This window comes from Oryctolagus cuniculus, chromosome 8 (assembly GCF_051225735.1).
Source record: "Oryctolagus cuniculus isolate XC-2025 breed Fujian yellow rabbit chromosome 8, ASM5122573v1, whole genome shotgun sequence".
In the NCBI taxonomy this organism is placed as follows: domain Eukaryota; kingdom Metazoa; phylum Chordata; class Mammalia; order Lagomorpha; family Leporidae; genus Oryctolagus; species Oryctolagus cuniculus.
The window spans coordinates 147,931,336-147,958,680 of NC_142874.1; the positions used below are offsets into that span (position 1 = coordinate 147,931,336).

General features: G+C 60.1%; 1 protein-coding gene across 5 annotated transcripts in view; it reads right to left on the reverse strand.

Annotated features, from left to right (window-relative positions):
• Positions 1-27,345, reverse strand: part of DLGAP2 (DLG associated protein 2) — a 571,440-nt gene that overhangs the window by 103,251 nt on the left and 440,844 nt on the right. For all 5 annotated transcript variants that reach the window (XM_070047249.2, XM_070047250.2, XM_089302832.1 and 2 more), the window contains one exon: positions 5,194-5,259. In XM_070047249.2, coding sequence (XP_069903350.2) covers positions 5,194-5,259 — 66 coding nt within the window. The remainder of the gene's footprint in view (positions 1-5,193; positions 5,260-27,345) is intronic.

A 27,345-nucleotide genomic window follows, 5' to 3' on the forward strand; every position in this document is an offset into this window, starting at 1 on the left:
TGCACAGAAGCAGGAGTTTAAAACAGGGCAGATGAATCATGATGCCCCTCCTGCAGTCCCCTTGGTGGGCAGGTCTGAGCGTCCTGCTTGCCCCTGCAGTGCCGTCCCCAGGACCCACGCTGGGAGCAGGGAGGGGGCGGGGCCAGGGGAGCATGGAGGCCTGGGTGCCAAGGACCCAGGAAAAGGAACGGGTTCAGTCCCGGAGCTCTTTACTGCGTAGAGCTCTCAGCCCTGGGTTGGGTCTGGTGAGGGAGGGGGGATGTGGGGGGGGGAGGGAGGGGGGGAGGCAGAGTACCTTCGTATTCTCAGAATTCTATCTATGAGAGACGTGGAATCTGCAGAAACTAAAAATCAATTGAAAAAAGAAAATGAATACGCCAGCCCCAGGAGGATTTGCTACCCTCTTTCTATACAGAAATTCAACACAGCACTGCTTCCACTGTTTCTGGAAATTTCTAGAAATCTACCTTATGGAAGCGAGAGTGGCCAGTCATGGAGGTACAACGCTACAGTCTGAATATGCCCAGGGTGGACCGTGAAAGAGCACAGGAAAAATAAGCAGGTGCAGGGGACTCTGGTTAAGTAACACGTGTGCCCTGACCAGACACACACAACAGTGCTGGGTGGCGTCCCGTTCCCGGGCTTCACGTAACACGCCCTGCTACACACATGTTCAGGACACGCGTGCCTGCCGTGGAGGAAGGCCCTCCCTATGGTCGGGTTAATGCTCACATTTTAAACTGCACACTGTGTCCATTCCTTTCCTGCCGCGTTTCATATGTAATATGAACTTCATATTCTTTAATTATCTGATCACTTACTTTTTAACTGTCATTTTGCGGCGAACTTACCAATGCAAAATTTGGGCCAATACAATGTTTTCCAGAAGTGTGAACAAATCACCAACTAATCACAGTGGATTTTAACATAACTCCGGAGAAACGCCATCCCTCCAGGTCCCCGGGCACATGTGCCAGGCCCAGTGGACTACTGGACCCTGAGCGTGCTCCAGGCCCTGTGTAGGAGGGCGTGGGTCTGCACAGACGGCTGCCAGCCCCCAGGCCAGCCGTCGCTAGGGTGGGGGGTAACACGCACTCAGGACACTCGCAATGCAGAGATGCATTTGCTCTGTGTGGCTGAGTGCATCCACGGTGTGGGCTTGTGGCTGTGCAGAGCTGGCTGCCATCTGCTGTCCCAGGCCAAGATTACAACAGGCTGGGCCTGTGTTGTGGCACAGTGGGTTAAGCCGCCACCTGTACCTTGCATCCCACACCAGAGTCCAGGTTCAAGCCCTGCTGCTCTGCTTCTGATCCACTCCCTGCTGATGCACCTGGGAAGGAAGCAGAAGACGGCTGAGTGCTTGGGCCCTGCAGGCACGTGGAGACCGAGTGGAGCTCCTGGCTCCTGATGTGGCCTGGCCCTATCTGTTGTGGCCATCTGGGGAGTGAACCAGCAGATGGAAGACCTCCCCCTCTGTTGCTCTGCTTTTCAAACAAATAAAACAACTCTTTAAAAAGAATTACAGAAGTGAGTGAGAACAGGTATGTTCCTGCATGTGAAGGTGGTTCTTGCAGACATGACTTCCGGAAAGGGTGGACTGTTCTCACTACAGTCACTCTGTACCTGCTGTGTTACTCATGCTGTAGTCACTCTGCACCTGCCGTGTCACTCATGCTGTAGTCACTCTGCCTGTGCCATCACCCACTGTGTCACTCACATGGCAGTCACTGTGCCCGTGCCGTCACCCACTGTGTCACTCACACTGCAGTCATTCTGTACCTGCTGTGTTACTCACACTGCAGTCACTCTGCCTGTGCCGTCACCCACTGTGTCACTCACACTGCAGTCACTCTGCCTGTGCCATCACCCACTGTGTCACTCACACGGCAGTCACTCTGTACCTGCTGTGTCACTCACACTGCAGTCACTCTGCCTGTGCCATCACCCACTGTGTCACTCATGCTGTAGTCACTCTACCTGTGCCATCACTCACTGGAGGCCATCGCTCCAGTGACTGAGGACAACCAGACATTATCAACAGGAGAGTTTCTCTGTCCATGAGAAAGACACCTGTGGTTTGAACATGTCTGATTTTGGACCATGGAATAGAATATAAACTCCAGAAATCAATTCACGCATCCACAGCCAGCTTGTATTTGATACAGGAGCTAAAATCAACCATTGGAGAAGAGGCAGTATCTTTAACAAATGGTGCTGGAAAAAACTGGATCTCCATGTGCAGAAGTATGAGATTAGATGCCTCCTTATACCCTGCACAAAAATCCACTCAAAAGTGCTTTTAGTTCTAACTTGGCCCAGTGGTGTTACAGATCCGTAAACCTGAGACTTGGAACATGACTTTGAAAAGCTCATAGGTTAGCCCTGTTAACTTAGAGGGAAATGGGAGGTTTAATCTGGAGAAGTCAATGTCTAAAATCACGCCATTTGCTCCTGACACATTACTTTAATAACAGTGGGCTCTCACCCAGGCTTCTTCCTCTCCATTCTGCCTTTCCTGTTCATTGCCTTTTCCCACTCCTCTCCTCAGGGCTGGCCACCCTGGTGCCAAGAGCTCACAGGGTAGGGGCCAGCAATGCCCCCGGGGACACACTTGGGACCTGCAGGCGGCACTGGCATGCCCACGCCCACGCTCACGCCAGCTCCTGTCCCAGCACAGACTCAACCCAGTGTCCACCAGCGACGAGGGGCATGGAAACGGTGGCATCCACACTCTGGAGAAATGAGCAGACTAAGGAGGAGACCTGTCACTCAAGACAAAGTGGATGATGCTGGCGGATGCTGGGCAGCACAAGTGAGCCAGGTCCACAAAGTCAGAAAGGAAGTGGGACTGTGGGTGTGGCCAACAGCAGGGGGCGGGGATTAGGAGAACTCTGGTCAGAAGTCACAAAGTTCCCCACAGACAGGTGCAGTAGGCTCAAGAGATCCAGGGTAGACCTAGTCGGTGCCGGCAGCCCATATGGACCCTGGTTCAAGTCCCAGCTGCTCCTCTTCCAGTCTAGCTCCCTGCTAATGGCCTGGGAGAAGGGCAGAAGATGGCTCATGTCCTTGGGCCCCTGAACCCTCGTGGGAGACCCAGATGAAGCTCCTGGCTCCAAATCAGCCCAGTTCCGGCCACTGCAGCCATTTGGGGAGTAAACCAGTGGATGGAAGACATTTCTCTCTGTCTCACTCTCTCTCACTAACTCTGCCTGGCAAAAACAAACAAACAAAAAAACCCCAAGTGCTTTCCCTGCATAAAAACCTCAGGCCGGGAAGTTTCGATGTTACAGACGCCAAGACCAGCTTCAGACGTGGCATCAGAGCCCACGGGCCTGGGGCCAGGTGGTGGCGGCGGCAGTGCCGATGGACGCAGACCTGGGCCCGGGAGCCCACGGCTCAGCGCTGGGACCAGGACGATCCCCAGACACAGTGCCCGTGCAGCCGCTGCCTTCTCTCCTGAAATCCAGGTGGCAGACTCCCCGCTGTGAGCATGCCCCCCCCCCCCAGCACTGGGGCACGAGGCGCTATGTGTTGGCTGCCAGCCCCTGTGCTCCTGTCTTTGCAAAGCTCCCAGCCTCGCACGGCTCCTTCTCGTTCTAACCCACCAGCCACCTCCATGTGGCGAGATCCGAGGCAGAGCTCGCTGAGAACTTTACGGAAACATGGGGAAGGCGCCTCAGATGCTGAGTGCACACGGACACCCACACACCGTCTCACAGTGGCCACGCTGTCCACAGCCAATGAGGGGCGAGTTCGGCGTGGCGCGCCCACACCCAGCCCCTGAGGCACACTGTGATGTGGCGACCCTGAGAACGCGGTGCAGGGAGACGAGCCACCACCCAGCCAGGGCCGCTGGAGTCATCAGCCCCACACGGACAGGAAGTGGGCTGTGCGGTGCCGGGGCGGGGGAGGGGTCAAGGTTTGATGGGCAGATGCGGGTGATGGAGGGGCGGCAGCAGGAAGGCACTCGTGCACTCAGTGGTGCAGTTAACAATGGTTAAAACGGTAACGTTCGTGCTACGTGTATTTCATCTTGATAAAAGCAACACCATCCACCCGCAGCCCTCCTGCAGGACGCCCTCGCTGTGACTCGGACACGGTCCCCTCAGCCCTTTCCCGCCCCGTCCTGTGGCCCTGAGACAAGCCCAGGACTCCGCGGCCAGGCCTGAGCTGGCTGCCCTCAGAGAGGCCCGCTGTGCTCTCAGCTGGTCCCTTCCTGGGCTCAGGGTCTGAAACTCATCCCCAGTGCGCCTGGGAGCTGTCAGCAACATGAGGGACGGCCCGCCATGGAGGCCCAGGTCCCCTAGGGGGCGCCTGCTCCGGCTCACTTTGCTGCCACAGAAGCATGGCACAGGGATGGCTATTTCCAGGTCACCTTGGTGCTGTCCCCTCGCTCTACAGCCCCATCCCACAGAGTACTGGCGCCGTGGACTCACAGCGGTGGTGTCCTCCCAGATCCAGTACAGGGGGCGGGCACTTTGAGGGTCCCAGGGCATCGGAAGTCAGACGGCCACTGTGCCTGGCAGTCACAGCTCTCAGTGGAGACCTGGCCACCGCCCCCGCGAGGTCCCGGTCTCCCCTGATGGAGGCAGACCTGCTGCTCCGCCCACACTGCCAAGTGGAGACAGACTGTGTGGAACAAACTGAGGACCTGCCCACGGCGGATAACCCACCGCCACCCCTCTCAAACTCCACCTGTTCTCCTGATTCCAAGCAGAAGAGCCAAACTTCTTAGACTGATTTTCAAGAAAGACAATCACAGCTGTGCAAGGCCGGGTCCTTCCGTTCTGTCTTACCCCTTAAACCACGCCAGGAGCCACGGATCCCACGGCCACAGCTGTGAAACGTGAAGATTTCTGCCCACAGAAACCTGCTACCTCGGCTCAGGAGAGACCTGGGAAAAGGCCCCGGGGCGCCCTGGGCTTGCTGTGATGGACGCAGAGCGGGCCTGAGTGCCCAGCGGCAGTGGACGGGAGTCGTCCCTGTGGCGCCTGCTGCCCTGCAGGCCGGAACCAGCCTGTGCCCACCGCGCGTGCCACGTGAGCGGCTGCCATCGCTTAGCTCTGCTGATTCTGGAAGTCCTCATGGGCGTGAAGTCCCCATGCCGACACGTCCTGGCGGGGAGTGTGCCCGGCCACGGCAGGTGTGGCGTGGGCACCGCGTGTCTCTGCGTGGCCACCGGCCGTACTGTACCTAGGTCCTCCTCCGCTGGCCCGGGAAAGGTGAGGCCCGCCTGGGCCAGGTCTCCGCCTTCTTCCTCTGCAAAGAGAGAAACAGAGACAGAGACAGAGACAGTCACTCCTTCAGGTCTCCTCAGTGCAGACGGGAGGCCACCCAGGCCCCCTCAGACGCTGGCTATCAACACAGCCCTAGCACAGGCCACAGTCACAGCTCTCCGAACGCCACTGCCAGAACCGGGCGTCCGCCAATCCCCTCGCGCTGCTCTTCATTTTCTGGCAATCGGCAGTGTGTCCCCATCAGGCTGACGACGTCCCTGCGGAGGCTGGGCCTGGCCCTCTAGCTTCTCCCCACCCCCAGCTGCGTCCCCCGGGAGCCTGCAGCACCGCTTCCTGCTGTGCCGAAAGCTCAGCCCTGGGAGCCCCGTCCTGCGACGCTGGAGCCTGCAGGGGCTGCTGCCTGCTCAAACGTAGTCAGCGCAGGGCGGTGTGGCCCAGAGCAGCGACGCCAGCTCCTCACCCCACGCACCCGTCTGGCCACCTCCGCTCTGTGGGCACACACATCCTTGACCACAGCTACGGATGGAACCACGGGTGCAGACTCCGGACACCGACAGGCGCGTCCAGGACTCACTGCCCGGGCTCCAGCTCTGTGCACCTGCACTCACAGTCCGGGTGAGGACAAGGCCACACTGTCGTCTCCACAGACACCATGTGCACTCAGAGCCTGAGTGAGGAAGGGTCACACTCACCCCAGGGCTGTGACGCAGGATCAGAACCACACACAGGACACCCACACTCACCCCAGGGCTGTGACGCAGGATCAGAACCACACACAGGAGACCCACACTCAGGCCCAGGGCTGTGACGCAGGATCAGAACCACACACAGGACACCCACATTCACCCCAGGGCTGTGACGCAGGATCAGAACCACACACAGGAGACCCACATTCACCCTAGGGCTGTGACGCAGGATCAGAACCACACACAGGAGACCCACACTCAGGCCCAGGTCTCTGACGCAGGATCAGAACCACACACAGGAGACCCACACTCACCCCAGTGCTGTGACTCAGGATCAGAACCACACACAGGAGACCCACACTCAGGCCCAGAATCACACACAGGACACCCATACTTGGGCCCAGGGCTGTGACGCAGGATCAGAACCGCACACAGGAGATCCACACTCATCCCAGGGCTGACTCTGGATCAGAACCACACACAGGAGACCCACACTCAGGCCCAGGGCTGTGACTCAATCAGAACTATACACAGGAGACCCACATTCACCCCAGGGCTGTGACGCAGGATCAGAACCACACACAGGAGACCCACACTCACCCCAGGGCTGTGACGCAGGATCAGAACCACACACAGGACACCCACACTCACCCCAGGGCTGTGACGCAGGATCAGAATCACACACAGGAGACCCACACTCACCCCAGGGCTGTGACTCAGGATCAGAATCACAGCACAGGAGACCCACACTCAGGCCCAGGGCTGACTCTGGATCAGAACCACACACAGGAGACCCACACTCACCCCAGGGCTGTGATGCAGGATCAGAACCACACACAGGACACCCACACTCACCCCAGGGCTGTGACGCAGGATCAGAACCACACACAGGACACCCACACTCACCCTACCCCAGGTCTCTGACGCAGGATCAGAACCACACACAGGAGACCCACACTCATCCCAGGGCTGTGACGCAGGATCAGAACCACACACAGGACACCCACACTCACCCCAGGGTTGTGACGCAGGATCAGAACCACAGCACAGGAGACCCACACTCAGGCCCAGGGCTGACTCTGGATCAGAACCACACACAGGACACCTATACACAGGCCCAGGGCTGTGACGCAGGATCAGAACCACACACATGGCACCCACACTCACCCCAGGGCTGTGACTCAGGATCAGAACCACACACAGGGCACCCACACTCAGGCCCAGGGCTGTGACGCAGGATCAGAACCACACACAGGAGACCCACACTCACCCCAGGGCTGTGACTCAGGATCAGAACCACACACAGGACACCCACACTCAGGCCCAGAATCACACACAGGAGACCCACACTCAGGCCCAGGGCTGTGACGCAGGATCAGAACCACACACAGAACACCCACACTCAGGCCCAGAATCACACACAGGACACCCATACTCAGGCCCAGGGCTGTGACACAGGATCAGAACCACACACAGGAGACCCACACTCGGGCAGAAGGGGTTGGCTCCATGGAGTTGAGGCACCCCTGTCTCAGGGTCAGAGGCACCGGCTTGCACCTAGCGCCTCCTCCACCAAGCCGGCCACATCTGTACTTGCAGAATGCTCTGCGACACGGGCAGGGACCCAGGGTGCAGTGTCAGCCGGAGTCTGCTCTGTGCGCCTGTCCCTTTCCCCACGCCGCCACTTTCTAAGTTTACTTTTGGAGAAAGTGCGCTGAAGTCGACATTTTCGCTGTTTCCCTAATGACAGGCTTGCGAGGCTGCTGACACGGCCTCGTCTGCGCTGGGGAGGACAATGCCTCTGATTAGCTGCCACGCCGGCTCCCTCGCAGCTGTGTCCCCAGCCGGCACTCAGCCGCTGTAATGGGTGCTAATGGCTGTTCTCGGAAAGACAGAGATGAGCCTCATTTTATTTTGGACCAAGGATCAAGTTTCAGCAGGAACAGCCTTGGAGCTGAGTGACACTTACATCAGGCAGGGGAGGAGCCTGGCTGCTAAGGAGGTCAGCCACCCCACCACGTGACTGTGGTGGCTCAGAGCAGGTGGCGCCCAGCCCTGCAGCATGGCCCGGGGCCGTGCATGCCCCCACCCCACATCCTGGCTCTTGTACCCCAGCTCGGGGTCTGCTGGAGCACATACATTCAGCTACATTACAGAGCCGTCTTCAGGACAGCCCCGTGGAGGCTGGGAGAAACATGGGTTTCCTTCTGAATTCCTCTGCCAGAGCGGAGACGCCAACGTAAACAGGCAGACGGTTTCCTTCCTGAAAGCTGCGAGGCTTCACGACGAAGCCCCTCCGTCTGCCCTCCACGAGAGCAGCATCCGCTTGCAAAGTGACATCAGTTATCTTGTACAGCACGTCTGAGATCCGAGTCAACGCCTTGAGTCCTCGCATCTGTGTTTAATGAGGCTTTAGAGCAAACTCGCGCTACAGATCTGTCCATCACGTGCACAGGGAAAACACCGCTTTGGGGGCAGACGAGAGAGAAGTTGACAAAGTTTGGGGACCCTGGCTGCCGACACCTGCGTTACTCAGCTGTCTCCAGGGCAGGGCGACAGTGCTGACCCCAAACCTGTCCTGCCCTGACAAGCGCTCCCCTGCTCACCGCCTGCCTGACGGCCGGCACACAGGGCCAGCTGTCCACTCTGAGCTCCAGGGAAACAGTAAGCTAGTGCTGTATATCCCCCGTGGTACTAGCTCACTCGTCCCCCCCCACCCCCGGAAATGCAAACTCAGTGGAGCAGCCTGTATCTTCATTTGCTAAACCTCACCTCACAGCCCCGGGAGATTTTGTGGGCACAGGCGTCCATGCCTCACCGGGTGAGAGTCCGGCTCGGGGCCTGGGCTGGTCCACTCAGCAGCTCTGGGGCTGAGACGCAGCCGCTGCTCATAGCTCCGCCCCCCTCCCCAGCCACCCTCATTCCCGGACTGCCCACGTGTGTAGACGCAGGGGCCCCTGCTTCAAGGGACCGCCGCCCTCGCGGCCCCTCCGCGTCTGCCACGCAGCGTGCTTTCCGGAGAGCAGCTCCTGAGAAAAGCCAGCTTTGTGCACTCCGAAACTCCTTCGCCCTGTCCTAGCTGTCCCCGGGGGCCCCTCCAGCCTGGCTCTGTCCTGGCCAGGGCAGGGCGCTCGCTGCGGCAGGGGGAGGGTGGCTACGCGGAGGATGGAGCCTTTTCCCGGATCTGTGCAGAGAAATTGAAGGTCAGTAGTGAGGCCCTCATTTTCCTTTAAAAAACAAAACAGACCTGGGAGGCTCTGATTCTCTCTCTCTCTCTCTCTCTCTTTTTTTTTTTTTTTTTGACAGGCAGAGTTACAGACAGTGAGAGAGACAGAGAGAAAGGTCTTCCTTCCATTGGTTCACTCCCCAAAAGGCTGCTGCAGCTACTGCTGCGCCCATCTGAAGCCAGCCGGGTGCCTCTTCCTGGTCTCCCATGGGGTGCAGGGCCCAAGCACCTGGGCCATCCTCCACTGCCCTCCCAGCCACAGCAGAGAGCTGGACTAGAAGAGGGGCAACCGGGACAGAACCCGGCGCCCGTATGGGATGCTGGCGCCGCAGGAGGAGGACTGACCACGTGAGCTGCGGCGCCGGCCACTGGCTTTGATTCTCAAATATCCATTTAAGGCAGGACGGCTGGCACGAGTCTGCGGCTGAAGCGAGGGAAGCCGTGCGGCCCTCGGTCCCTGCTCTGGAGGAAACGGGACGTGCCTGACCACGTGCTGCTGGCCCTGCCACCTCAGCTGGGGGAGGACGGCTACCTGTCCTTTCCTCTCTGAGTTACCTCCATCGGGTCTGAGTCGAAAGAAACGGCGTTCGACGGGCCTCAGTGCAGGCGAGAGCCGGACGTCCCGCTCCGCGCTAACCAGACGGTTACAGTGAGCCGAACGTGCGGCCCCTCCTCCCTCTGACCGGGACCCCATCTGTCACTCTTCCTTCAGGCACATGGGATAACGGAGACTTGGCGGGAGGCCTGCAGAAAGAGCTATCCATCCTCCCTCCCTCCCTCCTTCCTCCCTCCCTCCCTCCCTCCTTCCTCCCTCCCTCCCCTCCTCCCTCCCCCCTTCCCTCCTTCCTCCCTTCCTTCCTCCCTCCCTCCCCTCCTCCCTCCCCCCTTCCCTCCTTCCTCCCCTCCTCCCTCCCCCTTCCCTCCTTCCTCCCTTCCTCCCTCCCCCCTTCCCTCCTTCCTCCCTTCCTCCCTCCCCCCTTCCCTCCTCCCTCCCTCCCTCCTTCCTCCCTTCTCCCTCCCCCCTTCCCTCCTTCCTCCCTTTCCCCCTCCCCCCTTCCCTCCTTCCTCCCTTCCCCCCTCCCCCCTTCCTCCCTTCCCTCCCTCCTTTCCTTCCTTCCCTCCTCCCTCCCTCCTTCCTCCCTTCCTCCCTCTTCCTCCCTTCCTCCCTTCCCCCCTCTCCCCCTTCCCCCTTCCCTCCCTCCTTTCCTTCCTTCCCTCTCCACTCTCCGAGCACCAGGTCTGTACAGGACATGCTGTGGGCTGAGGGGAGGACAGGGACATGTTCAGCCGTGTCTCTACCTGCCGAGGCTTGGGTCTGTGACAGGCACACAGTGAAGACGTGCCCAGCTCGACCTCCAGCCTGGACACTGGCCGAGCCCGGGCATTTCCTGCGGCCACGGGTGGGAGGTGCCGTTCCAGGTAGGGAGCTCTGCTCCGGGGGAGGCAGCTCACCCCGGTGGCAGCCTGAGCCCGTCCAGGCTTTGGTGCTTGGCCACGGCCCTGTCTTCCCGGAAACGGTTTCAGAGCAACAACTGACCATGCACACCCTCAAGCCAGCTGCCCACGAATGGTCTGGTTCCCGCTGAGAGGGAGGACCCCAGGGAGGAGCCCAGGGGATCGGCACCCTGAGACCCAGCGCTGGGAGGTGCACTCGGAGAGCCGCCGTGTCGTCAGCCAGGACTGCAACACAGAGCCGATCAGAGCCCAGCCCACACTCCCCTGCGGCTCTGGGGCCCTTACTCCCCCCACGCTGGGAGTCGGCACCCTGAGCCCCACCCCGGCGCACACCAGGCAGCCAGGAGGACCCATCCTGCAACAACAGCGGGGAGAGAAGCCGCTCGCCTGGCACTGCTCTGACTGCTGTCCTGGGTCTTCACACGGGTTCAGGCGCCCACTCCCCATCAGCACCTGTGCTCAGGAGAGACCCCCCCCCACTCCCTGCCCATCACAGGCTGCCCCTGGCCAGCCGAATTCCACCTTCATGTGGTCTGCCCCAGGTGGTCAGGCGTGGCGACAGACCTGCCTGGGGGGTGATGGCACTGGTGCAGGGGGCAGTGAGTGAGGACCCCCAAGTCTCCCGCCCGGCCCTCCTGGCCATGCCTCTGCTTCCAGCCAGCCCTGGGTGATCCCAAAGGAGCTGCCCAGGAAACTAAACACCTATGACCTGATCGTGGAACATTCTAGCAATGGCTACCTGCATAGCTCTGTGGCTTCACATCCTTAGAAACCTGATGCAAACGGCCACATTTCCACCATCGCGATTCGGCACAGCCGGCGTGCTCTGGAGACGGAAGCTGGAGGGGGTGCACTGAGGAGGATGCGGCCGGGCAGCTCTCGGCAACCTCGGTGGCCACACTCTCGCAGTCATGAACAAATGTATGTGTGGGTGCCTGCTAGGAGGCTTTGTGTGAACTGTCACAACCCACGCACGGCCACCAGCACTCGTGGGCAGTAGAGGCACGGGCCTGAGAAAGGATGCCTGCCACTGGGGCTGGAGACAGGCAGCATCACAGGCAGATGGATGAATGACAGACAGGGAGACACATGATGGACAGGCAGGGGTCATAGGTGGACAGATGATGGACAGGCGGGGTCACAGGTGGACACATGATGGACAGGCAGGGGTCACAGACAGACACATGATGGACAGGCAAGGGTCACAGGTGGACACATGATGGCAGGCAGGGGGTCACAGGCAGACACATGATGGACAGCGAGGGGTCATAGGCAGGCACATGATGGACAGGGAGGGGTCATAGGCAGACACATGATGGACGGGCAGGGGTCACAGACACATGATGGACAGGGAGGGGTCATAGGCAGACACATTATGGACAGGCAGGGGTCGGAGATGGACACATGATGAACAGGCAGGGGTCACAGGTGGACAAATGATGGACAGGCAGGTGTCACAGACACATGATGGACAGGCAGGGGTCACAGGTTTACAGATGGTGGACAGGCAGGGGTCACAGGTTTACAGATGATGGACAGGGAGGGGTCATAGGCGGACACATGATGGACAGGGAGGGATCATAGGCAGCACATGATGAACAGGCAGGGGTCACAAGTGGACACATGATGGATAGGCTGGTTCACAGGTAGACACATGATGGATAGGAAGGGGTCACATGTGGACACATAATGGACAGGCGGGGTCACAGGTGGACACATGATGGACAGGCTGTTTCACAGGTGGACACATGATGGACAGACTGTTTCACAGGTAGACACATGATGGACAGGTAGAGGTCACAGATGAACACATGATGGACAGGCTGGTTCACGGGTAGACACGCGATGGACAGGTAGGGGTCACATGTGGACACATGATGGACAGGCTGGTTCACGGGTAGAGAGTTGAGTTATGTGTGGAGACACTGGCTCTGGAACCAGCAGCTGCACTGTGGGTGTCAACCGTGCCGCCTGGGCTGGGTCCAGGACCTCATGCAGCAAATTAATTTAAAACCGACTGAAGCGTGTGCTGGTGGTTACACAGAATTCATAAACTCAGCACCCTGCACACAGCTCCCGCTTCATCAACCCAGACGCCGAAATGTTCCACAGCTGGCCTGCGACGCTTGTGCTCGGTTTCTGAGGCAACCTCAGGACCATGAGTTGTGTTTGACTGTTGCAAACCCAGAGCCCTGTCAACACCCACTGTCAGTACTGCTGAGCACAACACGGAATTTAGATCTTTGGTCGATATCCCCAGGCCTCGGCACTCCGCACTGACTGCACTCTGGATTTTAATGACAACAAATAGCATTTGTTAAGGGATGGCAGCCAGAAGTGTGTTCCGTTATTCTTCCCAGGGCACTGCTATTTTCAAGCACAGCACACGCCGGCCTCCCTCCCCACGACCACACAAGTGATGGCCCCACGCAGGACCTGGCTGCCAGGCACTCCTGGGGCCCCACATTCTAGGTGGGTGATGATGCAGTCCTCGCCCCAAACCCTCACCCAAACTGCATCACCCCTCCCCAGCTGCTGGCCCTGTGGGCGCCTGGTCCGGGGCAGGTGGGGATGAGTGAGTGGAGCCGGGGCTGCTACCCCAGTGCCCTGCTGGCTGCCCCAGTGCCCGATGCTCACAGATAGACCCTGGCCTTCTGCAATGCACACCGTCCACAGTGCTGGACCCTGGCAGGAAGCCCCTTTATGGCCACTCGGGGTTGGACCAGCAAGAGCAGGGGCCCTGCCACCCAGCCTGGCTCAGGAGCCCCCTCACTCAGGGCCTGGGCCACCCCGCTGACTGTTCTCAGGCAGCGAGTGCCACCCCAGCCCCCGTGTCCTGAGTGGACAACGTCCGGCCCTCGCCCCCATGGGATCTGAGGAGCCTTCACGCTGCTGTCACCTGGGGCTGCCAGAAGTCCCACCTTTCTCCAGGTCCTGGGCAGCTCCTGGTGTATTCGTGTTTTTGCTAACAGCTGTCCTAACTGTGGCTTTGATTCGCCCCTGCTCAGCTCCCCTTCGGCCAGCTGGCCATGCGTGTGCCCTGCTGAGACCTGTCTCCTTGGGCCTCTGGCCACTGAGGACCCCGAGGACTGTCTCTTTTGGCTGCCGTGACCCCAACTCCCTTGCAGCCCTGGACACTAGCTCCTTCTTGGGCACACAGCGTGCAGTCCCTTCTGTTTTGCGCATCCTCTCCTAACCACTGCTGCTTCCCACATCCTCCAGGAACAGAGGTCAGGGTTTCCACGAGTCACATGTCGAGACCTGCACAAACTACGCAGGAAGGGTGAGGTCAGCAGGACCACCCCTGCCACATCCAGTGAGTCCTCATGGCCTCTGCCCTACTGGCCACAGGGAAGTGACCCCAAGGCTCGTCTCTTTGTGTTAAAAGGAAAGCAACAACTTGAAAGCAACTGGGTCTCCCGATGCCACTGAAACCCACGTGTTCTGGAGCACAGAGCAGTTTCCTGACAACCTGTCACGTGAGCAGGACACGCGGCGTGGACAACATGGGAGCTGTTTGCCGTGACCTGGGTCACTGCGCCCTGCTGTGTGACCTCCCCTCCTGAGGGCGGCGGACTTGGCAAGGGGGTGCGTGAGCAGCAATGGTCGCTGGACCCTGCTCCTGCAGGCCCACCCTCAGCACAGCGGGCGAGGAGGCTGACCAGGCTGGGCTGAACGCGGCAGCCCCGCTCCGGTGAGTCCTGTGAGCCTGCTTCTGGAGGGCCCAGTGCTGACGGCATGGGCTGCAGCCACCTGCTCCACCCATCTGCCCAGCACAAGAAAGCAGCCTGCAGCCAGAGCCCAGGCCAGTTCTGGAGGAGGGAGGAGCCAGGGCAGGTGCAAGAGGAAAATGCCCCAGCTGGCCTTGGCCGAAATGAACTTGACGGCGCTGGGCTCAGCTGGGCTCAGCTGGGCTTCGAGAGACTGGGGAGGGTGGAGGAGAAGGTGCCAGGGACGCCGTGGAGCCCGGAGCAGGGCGCGGGCAGCACCGGGACAGGCTCCCACTCAGATGGTCATGGGGGTCGTGGGATCCCTCAGCAGCACGATGCCTCCCTCACACAGGTGTTGTTGTGAACCACAGTGTCTGAGTGCCTCACACGCATGACATGAGGCCGAGCAGCTATGGGGGATGCGTGTCGGGCAGGCTCTCAGGAGAGGATCCTGGCTCTGAGAGGATGTCAGGGAGACATCCTCGCTCAGCTCTGTTCTCCGGGTTCCACTCAGTCCCTGGACGAGCCCAGCAGAGCAGGGACAGCCCTGAGGCTCTGGGCCCTGGGGTCAGGGTTCCAACCTCTAGGGGAACAAGGGCCGGCTCTGCCTGCCGTGGGCTCACACCTGGGAGGAGTTACCACAGACAGCATCTCCCAAAGGACGAGAGTGCACTTCTGAGATGTCCTACAGAAAACACACACATGTAGACACACAGACACAACTGCACACACGTACACACATGAACACACATGGACACACAACTCCCACAGACATGCACATGCACCATAGATACATATACATGTACACAATGGACACACATGCATGCACAGGACACACACCACTCCCACACACATGCACACACACCATAGATACATACACATATACACATATATGTACACACAGGCACATAATATACACACATGCACACACCATAGACATACACACATATATACACACACACGGGCACACACACACCACTTGCAGACACACATGCACACACACACCATAGACACACAAATATATACACACATGGACACACATGCACATGCACAGACACACACACACACCAGTCTCACACAGACACACATGTATACACACACCACAGATACATACACATATATATACACACTCCTGGACACATATATAGACAACACATATACCTCCCTCCCACACACACACATGGACATATACACACACGTAACACCACTCCCACACAGAGAAACATAAACACACACCCCATAGATACATATACACATACATACACACACAGACACATACATAGATGCACACCCATACACCACCCCACACAGACACACACATGGACACATACAAGGAAACACACACATACATGTACCACAAATACCACCCCACAGACACACACACACGGACACACACACGTGGCCATGGACACTGACATAAATATATACACACGCACACACTTTCAGACAACTGCACCCTCCCCCCACACGCATGCACCCCACAGCGCCCACCACAGTGAAACCTGCACACAGAGCTTCCCTGCTGGCTAGCGGTGCAGCACGTATACAGAACACTCTAGAAATGCCCTCAGATGGCTGGCTGCCATAATTCTCCTAGCAAGCAGCTCCTCGACTGCCCAGGGCCAGCACTGGCCTGCGGCGGTGGACCGAGCACTGCTCAGGGCAGGAGCCCAGCTGAGCTGACACGGGAGATGAGCAGGCCCAGGCATTCACGACCTCCTCAGTGTCCAGGCACCACTGGGGGTCCCTCAGAAGACACTGCTGTGTGGGCAGGGCTGGCCGCTGGCTGGTTCTTGGTCACCCGCTGTTCCTCCTTGTGCAGCCACAGGCACCCCAGAAGACAGAAAGTGCGTTGTTCCCGCTGAGCTCCCATAAAGGCCCTGAGAACCCGGGACCACTCGCCTCCGAGCTGCCGCCGCTGGCTAAAACCGGACCCGGCTGCTGGCTAAAAGTGGACGCAGTTGCTAGCTAAAACCAGACGTGGGGAAGGAGGAGACAACAGCGGGCTGGAGGACCAGGCCTGGGTTTAGGGAGCCCACAGTCAGCTGAGAGCCATGGACTGTGGCGCGAAGTGCCTTCTACCCCACCTGCAGACCCTGCCCTGCCTGTCTCCTTTTAACCCAGAATTTCATGGAGGCGCCAGAAGGGGGGAGGGGCGGGGTGCAGGAGCCCAGGGCCCCCGGCTGCCTGCCCCTGGCTTGGCTCGGACTCCTGGGGCTGGGACGCAGGGCTCCCATTTCTGGAACTGGAGCAGGACTTCTGGGAAGCCAGTCCATTACAACTATAAGGTCATAACGATGCTCCATGTCAACGCGACCCCACTTATCCTGCGAGGACGTGAAAGAGGGCAGAGCCTGGTCCTGCTCACAGGCAACCCACGGCCTCGGGCTCTGCGGCGCAGCGTCCACAGTGGGACACGGGGCTGTGTGCAAGGTGCGAGCTCAGCTCTTAGGAACGGCCAGACTGTCTTCCGAAGCGGCCGGCCCCTGCTGCTCCCCCAGAGTCCCAGCCGGGCCCTGCTGCCCCTCCCAGAGTGCGGCGTCTGGTTTCCAGTTCTGGTCACGGTTGGTCGTGGCACTGAGTCAACGGTGAGGGAAAGCTGAAAGACTACAGCAGCTTCCAGTGGGATGCGAAGGCTCGGAGCGTGCGTCTGACCTCAAACACCTCCTGACGTTTACCGGAGCTCAGGACGAGAGCTCCTGCCGCACACACAGCAGGGCACGCACACAGCAAGGCCCAGTGAGGTCCCGTGAGGGAGACGCCACGGCTGAGGGCAGCACCATGAGCCCTGCGCTCCTTCCATCACCAGACATGCACCGAGGCCATGCCTGTGGGCGCTGCGCTGCACTAAGTGTGGGACACGGCTACAGGACAGCCGAGGACGTGGAACGAAACAGCGACTCCATCCAGGGACATTCCTGAGATCCAGTGTGGAAAGGGAGCTGCCCAGCTGCAGACGCGGGGGGGCCGGGGCGCTGCCCTGCCCTGCCGGGGAGGCTGAGCCATGGTGAATGTGCACCGTGCCCTGCTGTCCGTGCAGCCCGCCTGGCCGAGCTCAGAGGATCTGCGCACTGAGCCGTCTGGAGCCCTCACAGAGCCAGGGACTGCCGGCCTCTCAGCCTCTCTCCTCTGTCTGTCCTGTCCGCCCCCCGCACCTCTGCTGCCGGCCCTGGGCCCGAGGGTGTGTTTCTGCCCGGGCAGTGGCGAAACTTCTGCCTTGTCCTCGCTTACTTTATTCTAGAAGAAATGATAAGGCTGGGGCGGCTCTGATAAAACGTAACCCAGACCTGGTCACTCCTTACCATGAAACCCAACGAACCAAACTACAAAACCGCACCAGGCTGGAGGGACCCCATCCCCAGTCAGAGTGACAGCCCCCCCGTGCCCAGCACCTCTCTCAGCTGCCCAGCAGAGCAGGGGAGGACTGCAGAGGCAGGTGCGGTGCTGTCAGACCCTGTAGGGGGAGGTGCTGGGAAGGGGCTGTGGGTGCCTGGACGTGAGCCGAGCTGGTGATGGAGGCCCAGCCTGGGAGTGCAGGGAGGCAGTGGTCAGAGTCACGCCTTGGTCCAGGAACGCCGGCTGGGCAGACAGGCCAGCTCATCACTGTCACTCTTATTCTGCACTGACAGCCACGGTCAGACATGAGACACACAAGGTTCCACAACATTCCAGCCCTTCGTCACGTCTAAACTTTCTGTAGCTTCTTTCTGGGAAGCAAGGGCCACGTGTGTGAGGTCTGGTGCAGCTCACACTGGGGTCTGAGCCCCCGGTGCTCCCACGAGGCTGAGGGGTGTGGCCGGCCTCCCCTCACAACACCACGTGGGAGTCTGGGACCCGAGTGCATCCGTGGAGTAGCAGGGTTGGCCTGCAGCCCTGAGCTGCGTCTCCCAGCGCTCCTCGCTCCCCGCAGGCTGGACAGCCCAGCCCGGGGCCCCTGGGACGCCTGCTTCCCCCGTCACAGTGCGGCCTCGGGCGCAGGAAGAGCAGAGGTGGGAAGATTCTTCTAGAAATCTGCCATGCCCTCCCAGCCGCAGCCCCCGCCGGGCCCTGGCTCCTGGGCAGAGGCCTTCGGGGCCATGGTCTCTGAAGGCCTGGGGTGGCTGGGACAGGAGGGAGCCCTCACGACCCCCGCTGGCCTTCACTGGGGCCTGTCCCCTGCATCCCCAGCAACCCAGGGCTGCTGGGTGGTGCCTTGGGGCTTATGATGTGAGGCGCTCCCTCCCAGGCCCGGCTCACATCCAGCCCCGAACACCTGCACCGTCCAGGCCCTGCCGCCTGCACAGGCACCTGGTGGCGCTCTGGCTCCTGGCCCAAGCCGGCCGTGTGGGCGCCAGCCCAGCAGATGGACGCCCTCTCTCTCTCTCCGTGGTAAATGAAGAAGCTCATTCTCTCTCCTGCTTCGCAGACATTCCCAGGGCCGGCCCCACACGATGAGGACTTCCTCTAATGCTGAGAAAAACTTATGTGCCCCCACACACACGAGCGTCATGGAAGCCACGGGCGAATGGCTTGCAGGCCTGGGGGCTCAGGGACACAGGGGAGGGACCCCGACGCGGCCCTGCCCTGCCTGCAGTCCTGAACCTGCCACTCAGCTTCCCTGTCGTCACGGGGTCACCGTGGAGCCACTGCGCCTATGTGCCCCGGGAGCTGTGACCTAGGACACAGCACAGCCTGATTCTCTGTCACGACGTAAAACAGTGCAGCCATGAGCCTGGGGTGTGCAGACGGAGGCCGCAGCGCCCCCTGGTGGGGGTCTCGGGGTGGCTCGACCCTGGGCCCTGGCTGCTCCGCCATCCACAGGGGCCCGAGTGTAGGACCTGAAGGGGAAAGCGCTCAGGTCGCTCCTGGTCCCCGTGCACAGCTGGGCCCTCCTCTGCTTACTGAGAGTCCTCTGTCAGCCCCCGGGAACGGAAGTGCACACGGAACTTGTGCTGTCAAACTGAACGGTTTCCAGCCAGTGGCCCGCGGTCAGCCACTCCTGCTCCTGATTAAGGAAACAACAGGACTTGAAATGCCAGCAGACAGACGCTAACTGAAACCGACAGCTTGTCAGTGCCATGGGCCTGCCTGTTCCTCGTGCCTGTGCAATTAATCAGCGTAACAAGTCCTGCAGCCGGCACCGCAGCTCATCGGAAGGAAAAATGAGCCGGAGCCCACCGGCGTCTTCCTGCCAGTGACGGACACGCGTGCACGGGCCAGGACGTCTTCCCAGCACCCTTGGTGGCAACGCTAATGAGGGATAATGAGTATCACAGCCTCGAGACAGGAGAAAGACAGGACTGACAGCTGCTTGTCTCTTAACCCAGCCCCACAGATCACAAGACGCTTAGGAGAGCAGAGGGAGCCCCCAGTCACAGCTCTGAACCATCTGGGGTTTCTGGAGCCTGCATGCAAGTGCCGGGCACTGGGAGAGGGGCTGCAGAGGCCGCTGGGCACCGTGCGGCTGTCCCTGGGGCTACACAGCCCTGCGTCGCTGGAGGAGCCCCCACCCCCCGACGTGGAGTCCTCCCTGGTGCTCCTCTCCCCTGCTGGACCCAAATCCACACCCTGCTGCTGACATCAGAGCTGCTGTGGCGTGGAGGGGCTGGAGGCGTGGTCCCCAGGGTGGTGTTGCAAGAGGGGCGCTCTCAGGAGAGGCCCGGCTGGAGGTCCTGGGGGTGCAGTGCCCTCGGTCAGGGGAGGCCCGGCTGGAGGTCCTGGGGGGGCAGTGCCCTCGGTCAGGGGAGACCCGGCTGGAGGTCCTGGGGGGGCAGTGCCCTCGGTCAGGGGAGGCCCGGCTGGAGGTCCTGGGGGGCCAGTGCCCTCGGTCAGGGGAGGCCCGGCTGGAGGTCCTGGGGGTGTAGTGCCCTCGGTCAGGGGAGGCCCGGCTGGAGGTCCTGGGGGGGCAGTGCCCTCGGTCAGGGGAGGCCCGGCTGGAGGTCCTGGGGGTGCAGTGCCCTCGGTCAGGGGAGGCCCGGCTGGAGGTCCTGGGGGGGCAGTGCCCTCGGTCAGGGGAGGCCTGGCTGGAGGTCCTGGGGGGCCAATGCCCTCGGTCAGGGGAGGCCCGGCTGGAGGTTCTGGGGGTGCAGTGCCCTCAGTCAGGGGAGGCCCAGATGGGGGTCCTGGGGGGGGCAGTGCCCTCGGTCAGGGGAGGCCCAGCTGGGGGTCCTGGGGGGGTCAGTGCCCTCGGTCAGGGCAGGCCCAGCTGGAGGTCCTGGGGGCACAGGGCACTGCCCTCGGTCAGGGGAGGCCTGGCTGGAAGTCCTGGGGGCACAGGGCAGTGCCCTCAGTCAGGGGAGGCCTGGCTGGAGGTCCTGGGGGGGGCAGTGCCCTCGGTCAGGGCAGGCCTGGCTGGAGGTCCTGGGGGGGCAGTGCCCTCGGTCAGGGGAGGCCTGGCTGGGGGTCCTGGGGGGGCAGTGCCCTCGGTCAGGGGAGGCCCGGCTGGAGGTCCACCCTGGATCCCGCCGTGAGATGGCACGGCTCACCCCACCCAGGGTCCTGCTGTGAGGAGAGGCCGGGCTCCCACTGGGACCTGACGCTGTGCTGCTCTCGCCAGAGCCTGGACTGTGGGCCCTTGGCCTGAGCTCAGCCTGGCCCAGTACTCATCACGGGACACCGAGCAGCACAGTGGCCACAGCCTCCAGGAGGGCGGTGGAGCACCCCTGACCCCTGCACGCCTGGGCAGTGGGTGCCGGGAGGACCGCGTGCAGCCACCGTGGCGCTGGATGGCCAGAGAGGACTCTGAGGACAATAAAGGCCACAAGTGCATTGCACAGCCCTTTGCCGAGATGTTCAAGGCTTGAGCGACTCCCCGAAGCTCAGCCACGGCCGAGGCCGGCTGACGACTTTGCACGCGTTGGGCTGAGGTGCAGGAAGGCCAGAGCAGTGACGAGTCGGCCCCCCACTCTGTCCCCCCAGGAGGGGAAGTACTGCAGTGTGGGAGGGCGGCTGCCATGTGAAGTCACAGGGAACACGCTCTGTGCTCAGAGCAGGCAACTAACCCCTAATCCCTACCACAGCCATGCTAACCCCTAATCCCTACCACAGTCATACTAACCCCTAATCCCCAGCAGTCATACTAACCCCTAATCCCTACCACAGCCATGCTAACCCCCAATCCCTACCACAGTCATACTAACCCCTAATCCCCAGCAGTCATACTAACCCCTAATCCCTACCACAGTCATACTAACCCCTAATCCCCAGCAGTCATTCTAACCCCTAATCCCTACCACAATCATACTAACCCCTAATCCCTACCACAGTCATACTAACCCATAATCCCTACCACGGACACAACTAACCCTTAATTCCCACCATGGCCACGCTAACCTCTAATTCCCACCATGCCCATACTAACCCCTAATCCCTACCACAGTCATACTAACCCCTAGTCTCTACCATGGATGCAACTAACCCCTAATCCCTACCATGGACACAACTAACCCTTAATCCCTATCATGGTTGTACTAACCCCTAACCCCTACCATGGATGCAACTAACCTCTAATCCCTACAACACACATAACTAATCCATAATCCCTACCACAGTCATACTAACCCCTAGTTCCTACCACAGACACAACTAATCCATAATCCCTACCACGGACATACTGACCCTTAATCCCTACTACAGTCGTGCTGACCCTTAATCCCTGCCACGGTCGTACTGAGCACTCAGAGCTGCTGTACACTTCCACGCATGCTGTGGACACATAGAGGATGTATGACAGCACTTCAACAAGTCTGTGGAAAAGTGGTTTTAAGATAAGCATATTCTGATGCAAACCCTCTGAAATCTATGCTGTTTTCCATAACATTCTCCGTGAACTTCTCTATGATCCCTCTTATCAAGAGCATAGAACAGGCCCATTCCCAGGGTCGCAGGGCAGGAAGGACATCCCGGGGTGGGTGAGGAGCAGCAGGTCTTCCAGGATGAGGGGCGGGGGCGAGGCAGGCGGGCCTGGGGCACCCGGCTCCAACCAAGGAGGTCATGCTCTGCTTGAGAGGGAGGGGGAGTCCGGCAGGTGACATAAAATGAGGGAAAATCACCCCTAAGAAAGATGCCTTCGTTTCAGTTCTGAGAGGCAGAGACAGACAGACAGACAGTGGGACGGAAGGAAAATGAGAGTGAGCGAGGAGAGAACTCCATCCTCTGCTCACTCCCCAAGTGCCTACACAGCCAGGCCTGCCCAGGCGGAAGCCAGGAGCCCACAACTCTGTCTGGGTCTCCCTCACGGGTGGCAGGACCCAACGGCTTGAGCCATCTCTGCTGCCTCCCGGGAGCCTTAACCGCGGGACTGAACGCCCACGCACAGGACGGCATTTCATTAACAGCGGCTCTCGCTTTGTTTCGAAATGAGGCCAGTGTAGACTCAGTTTACGGGGGATCATCTGTCTTAGCAGACTGAAGTTCAGGTTTGGTGCCATAGCTTGCCTTGCCGGCACTGAGGCTGGACCCTGAGCCGCTAGCTGAGAGCACAGACCTGTTCCCGGGAGAAGGGGTCTACACTGACAGATCTGATTCTCCCAGTGCCCACAGGGCACGGACACTCAGGGTCCATCAGACAAGACGGTGCAGAAACGGGCCGGTCCCTCACCCCACAACGCCAGCGGCTGCCGGGGGCCAGGGCTTGCACTGCCAGGAGCAGGTTCCTCAGAGTCCTCACAGCCCCGGGGTCTGGAGATGGACCTGTCAGGGACACCCTGCTGGTGGCGGCCGGCACCTCTGCAGATGGTCAGGGAGTTTCGACTCAGAAGGCAGGGCTGCCTCACCCTCAAACATGTTGAGAAGGCAAAGCTGCGTCAGAGCCAGGAGATAAAACGCAAAATGCGTGGAGAAGCCAAAGCTCCCCAAGTCCACCCTGGCACATGGGTGCCAGAGATGCTGGCTGCAAGGCAGGGACCCCACACCCAGGCAAGACGTGCCCCGCGGACAGGTATGCATCCTGGGCACACTGCAGACGCACACACCTGTCAGACCATCACACCACACGTCACTCACACCACAGAGGCTTACACCTGTCAGACCACACATGCCTGTCAGACCACACACGCCTGTCAGACCACACACGCCTGTCAGACCATCACACCACACGTCACTCACACCACAGAGAATTACACCTGTCATACTACACGTGCCTGTCAGACCATCACACCACACGTCACTCACACCACAGAGGCTTACACCTGTCAGACCACACACACCTGTCAGACCACACATGCCTGTCAGACCATCACACCACACGTCACACCACAGAGGCTTACACCTGTCATACCACACATGCCTGTCAGACCACACACGCCTGTCAGACCATCACACCACACGTCACTCACACCACATGCTTATACCTGTCATACCACACGTGCCTGTCAGACCATCACACTGCAGACACGCTATTCACATCACATGTCATTCACACCACAGATGCACACGCCTGTCAGACCACACACGCCTGTCAGACCATCACAGTGCAGACACGCTATTCACATCACACATAATTTACACAACAGATGCATACACCTGTCACACCACACACACCTGTCACCCTCAGACTCACACGCCTGTCACACACACCCATCACACCAGTCACCCTGAAGACACACATGCCTGTCACATGAGTTGCACCCACACACGCCTGAGACACTGGGTTACATGCAGACACATGCCTGCAACCCTCAGACACACACGCCTGTCACACACACCCATCACGCCAGTCACCCTGAGACACACATGCCTGGCACACCTGCGCTCCCGCTCTGTGTGTGAAGACCCTGCCCTCCCCATGGTGCCGCCCCTGCAATCTGAATTTCCCACGTTTTTTCCTTCCCTGGAACGCAGCCTTTGAAGCTGCCGTTCAGTGCTGGCGTCTCTTCACTCGGATTCTGGACGCGTTCTGCCGGCCGGCACCAGGAGGCTCCGCTCGACACCTCACGTGCCATGAGGAACATCTGGCTTTTTGTCTGTGCACACGTCCAAATTCCAAGACACAAAAACTCCCAAGGCAAAAATATCTCAATGCATCTGAACACCCGGTTTCTATGGAGACTGAAACCAAAATGAACTCTCTAATGAGGGTGCTTTTTTCCATAATTCTTGCCTGATGCCTTACAGTTTTAGAGTGTGTTGAAATGCCTGCTGGTTATTATTCGAAACACATTTGCTAATATGCGATTGCATATGCTAATGAGAGAGCTGATGGCGCCAATGTTCAGCACCGGGCCCCAAAGTCCTCCTGCTCCCAGGGCTTCCTCTGCCCTTCCCGGGCCAGCCCTGGCGCTGGTTTTCTTCCGTGGCTGCCGCAGGTGGATCAAGTGGTGCCCGCTGCTTCCCAGGCAGCCTGCGGGTTTTGTGAGAGGCTGCTGCCCGGTGCAGCGTGTAGATGACTGCCCTTGGGGTCGTCTACTTCATTCTGGGTGCTGTGCTCAGAACACATGTGACTGCCCGGGCACTGGCCTGCATGCTGGCACACACATGGGCTGTCCCTTAGCAGCGCTGGCCCAGCCAGAGAGGGAGGTTCACCATAGCTGGCGCCGCTTTGGAAACACACCAGTCGGTCCTCTCTGGTTCTCAGAGGACGGTGAGGGAGGAACAGCTCCTGGCCAGGCTCCCAGCCCCTCCAGCCTCACCCCCTGACAGGGTCCCCACATCCAGCCCTACAGGACTGATGGCAACCCCACTGCCCGGAACATTCGTTCTCCCTTCAGCCTCACAGACGCATCCTGCCTCAGCCACTCGGCTCGCACTCCAGCACCTCCGTGAAACCTGCCCCTCCCGCCAGGGGCACTTGCGTCTGATACCTCAGCTCTGGCCGCAGGAGCTGCCTCTTCCTGACGGGGTGTCCCTGAGCCTCTCTGCCACCACAGTGCCTGCCTGGGGGTTGCTGACTCCCATACCCCACCTCACAGCAGGGGGCCTCCCCTCCACTGCAGCAAGGCTGTCACTCCAGGTGGCCTCACCCCATAATTCTTCTAAGGGCTGGGACAGGGCTGAGGACCTGACACTCAGAGGCTCATGTGGGCCATGTGTGGAGAGTGCATGGCCCAGGCATGGCTGGGACAGGGCTGAGGACCTGACACTCAGAGGCTCACGTGCGCCACGTGTGGAGAGTGCGTGGCCCAGGCATGGCTGGAACAGGGCTGAGGACCTGACACTCAGAGGCTCACGTGCGCCACGTGTGGAAAGTGCGTGGCCCAGGTGTGGCTGGGACAGGCTGAGGACCTGACACTCAGAGGCTCACGTGGGCCACGTGTGGAGAATGCGTGGCCCAGACATGTATGGGACAGGGCCGAGGACCTGCCACACAGAGGCTCACAGGGGCCACGTGTGGAGAGGTCGTGGCCCAGACATGTATGGGACAGGGCTGAGGACCTGCCACACAGAGGCTCACAGGGGCCACGTGTGGAGAGGCCGTGGCCCAGACTGTATGGGACAGGTCGGGGAGCGGCTCAGCCTCAGAATGAGCATGGGCCCTGGCTGTGGGTGCCTGTGCCCCCTGCCTTCCCCACTGGCCTGTTTCCCTCCAGAATCCTGCAACTCCTCTCCCGTCTCCGACCTCTGCCCGGGACTGGAACCTCAGCTCAGTCAACCAATCTCCGTCCCCTGCATCTGGCAACTCCTGGGTGTGTGGCTGCCATGTGGCCCTGAGAGGCACCTGCTTTCCTGCCTGCTAATGCCCAAAGCACAAAGCACGTGTTCTCCTGCCCTTCCCTGCATGGGGCACGGACCCACGGCACACAGTCCTGACGCCCTGTCCTGTCTCTAACAGGTGCCTCCTCCTGTGGACACCACCTGCCTGCAACATGCAGAGTCTGGGCCTCCTCACAGAATTCCCTGGGGACGGGGCCACCCTGCACCTCCTGAGCCAGTCAGCGTCACTCATCCCCGAACGAGGCTCAACCTAGAAGCAGCTCCCACCCCCTCCTGCCGTGGATCTCCAGGCCAACTCACAGCAAGCGTCCAGGCAGGGCCAAGGTGCCTGGTTGGCCTCTCGCTGCCCAGAGGAGACTTCTTCTGCCTCCTTCCCTAAGGCAACATCACTCGGACATAAAAGCAACTGGTCGGATGAAATCTGGAAGCCGTTCTGGTAGCAAAGTCAAGGGCAGTCAGTGAGGTACTCACAAATGCCACCACCTCCTTCTCGGCCATGGCCTTCAAACTGTGCATGCTGACGCGGTACAGATGAGGACGGGGCGGAGAGAGAATCATCTGATCCCTTAATGACCCAATGCCTGGGGTCAAGCCTGGGTGAGAGCAGCAAGGGCAACCATGCTATGTGGCAACCTTGGTACCAGCCGCTGGTCACTGAGGGTCAGAAGAATCAAGAGTCTATGCAGTGGACGCCTCCGTGTCTCTGAGCCACGGACAGAAACACTAGTGTGAAGGTGAGAGGTGACGTCCAAGGAAGTGGGCAGGGCCTCCAGTCTCACTGGAGAGGACGCTGGAGGGCCTGGCTCCTCCTGCAGGTGTGTCCGGGGGTGACGTGACCGGGAGGCAGTCTCCCAGCTCCACAGACAAGGGAGCATCACCAGCTGTGCGTTCGGTGGGAGGGCTGGAGGCACCAGACCAGCTGCTTCTCTTTCTCTTCCTCCATTCTGGTTCCCTGTGATGGGCTTTACGTGTTCTGCGGGCTCTGGGGCGGGGGTCCCCTGGCGGGTAGCTGGGGTGCACCTCCCTTGGGCACGCCGGGAGCACAGCAAAAGAGCAGGTGAGCCAGACGCCTACTCTGTCACTAAAACCTCAGAGCGATTTTTGGTCTTTAAAAAAAAAACTCACCCTCAAAAAGGGACAGGGCTTGAATGGCAGGATTCTGATCACATGTGGGACCCGAGCCGTCACTAACACAAACGGCCCCCAGCGTGTGGGAGTCCGCAGGCGACGGCCCAGCACTGCTCTCTGAACTCCAGGGAGGTGGGAACAGCCGCTCCTTCCACTCAGCACTCACCGGCAACACCTCCAGGCCCAAACACGGCCTCTGTCCCTCACGGTGGGAGGGGCAGGTGTGCCGGCATCCTTGGCCAATGAACAGCCTGAGCTCCCAGGGATGGTGAGGA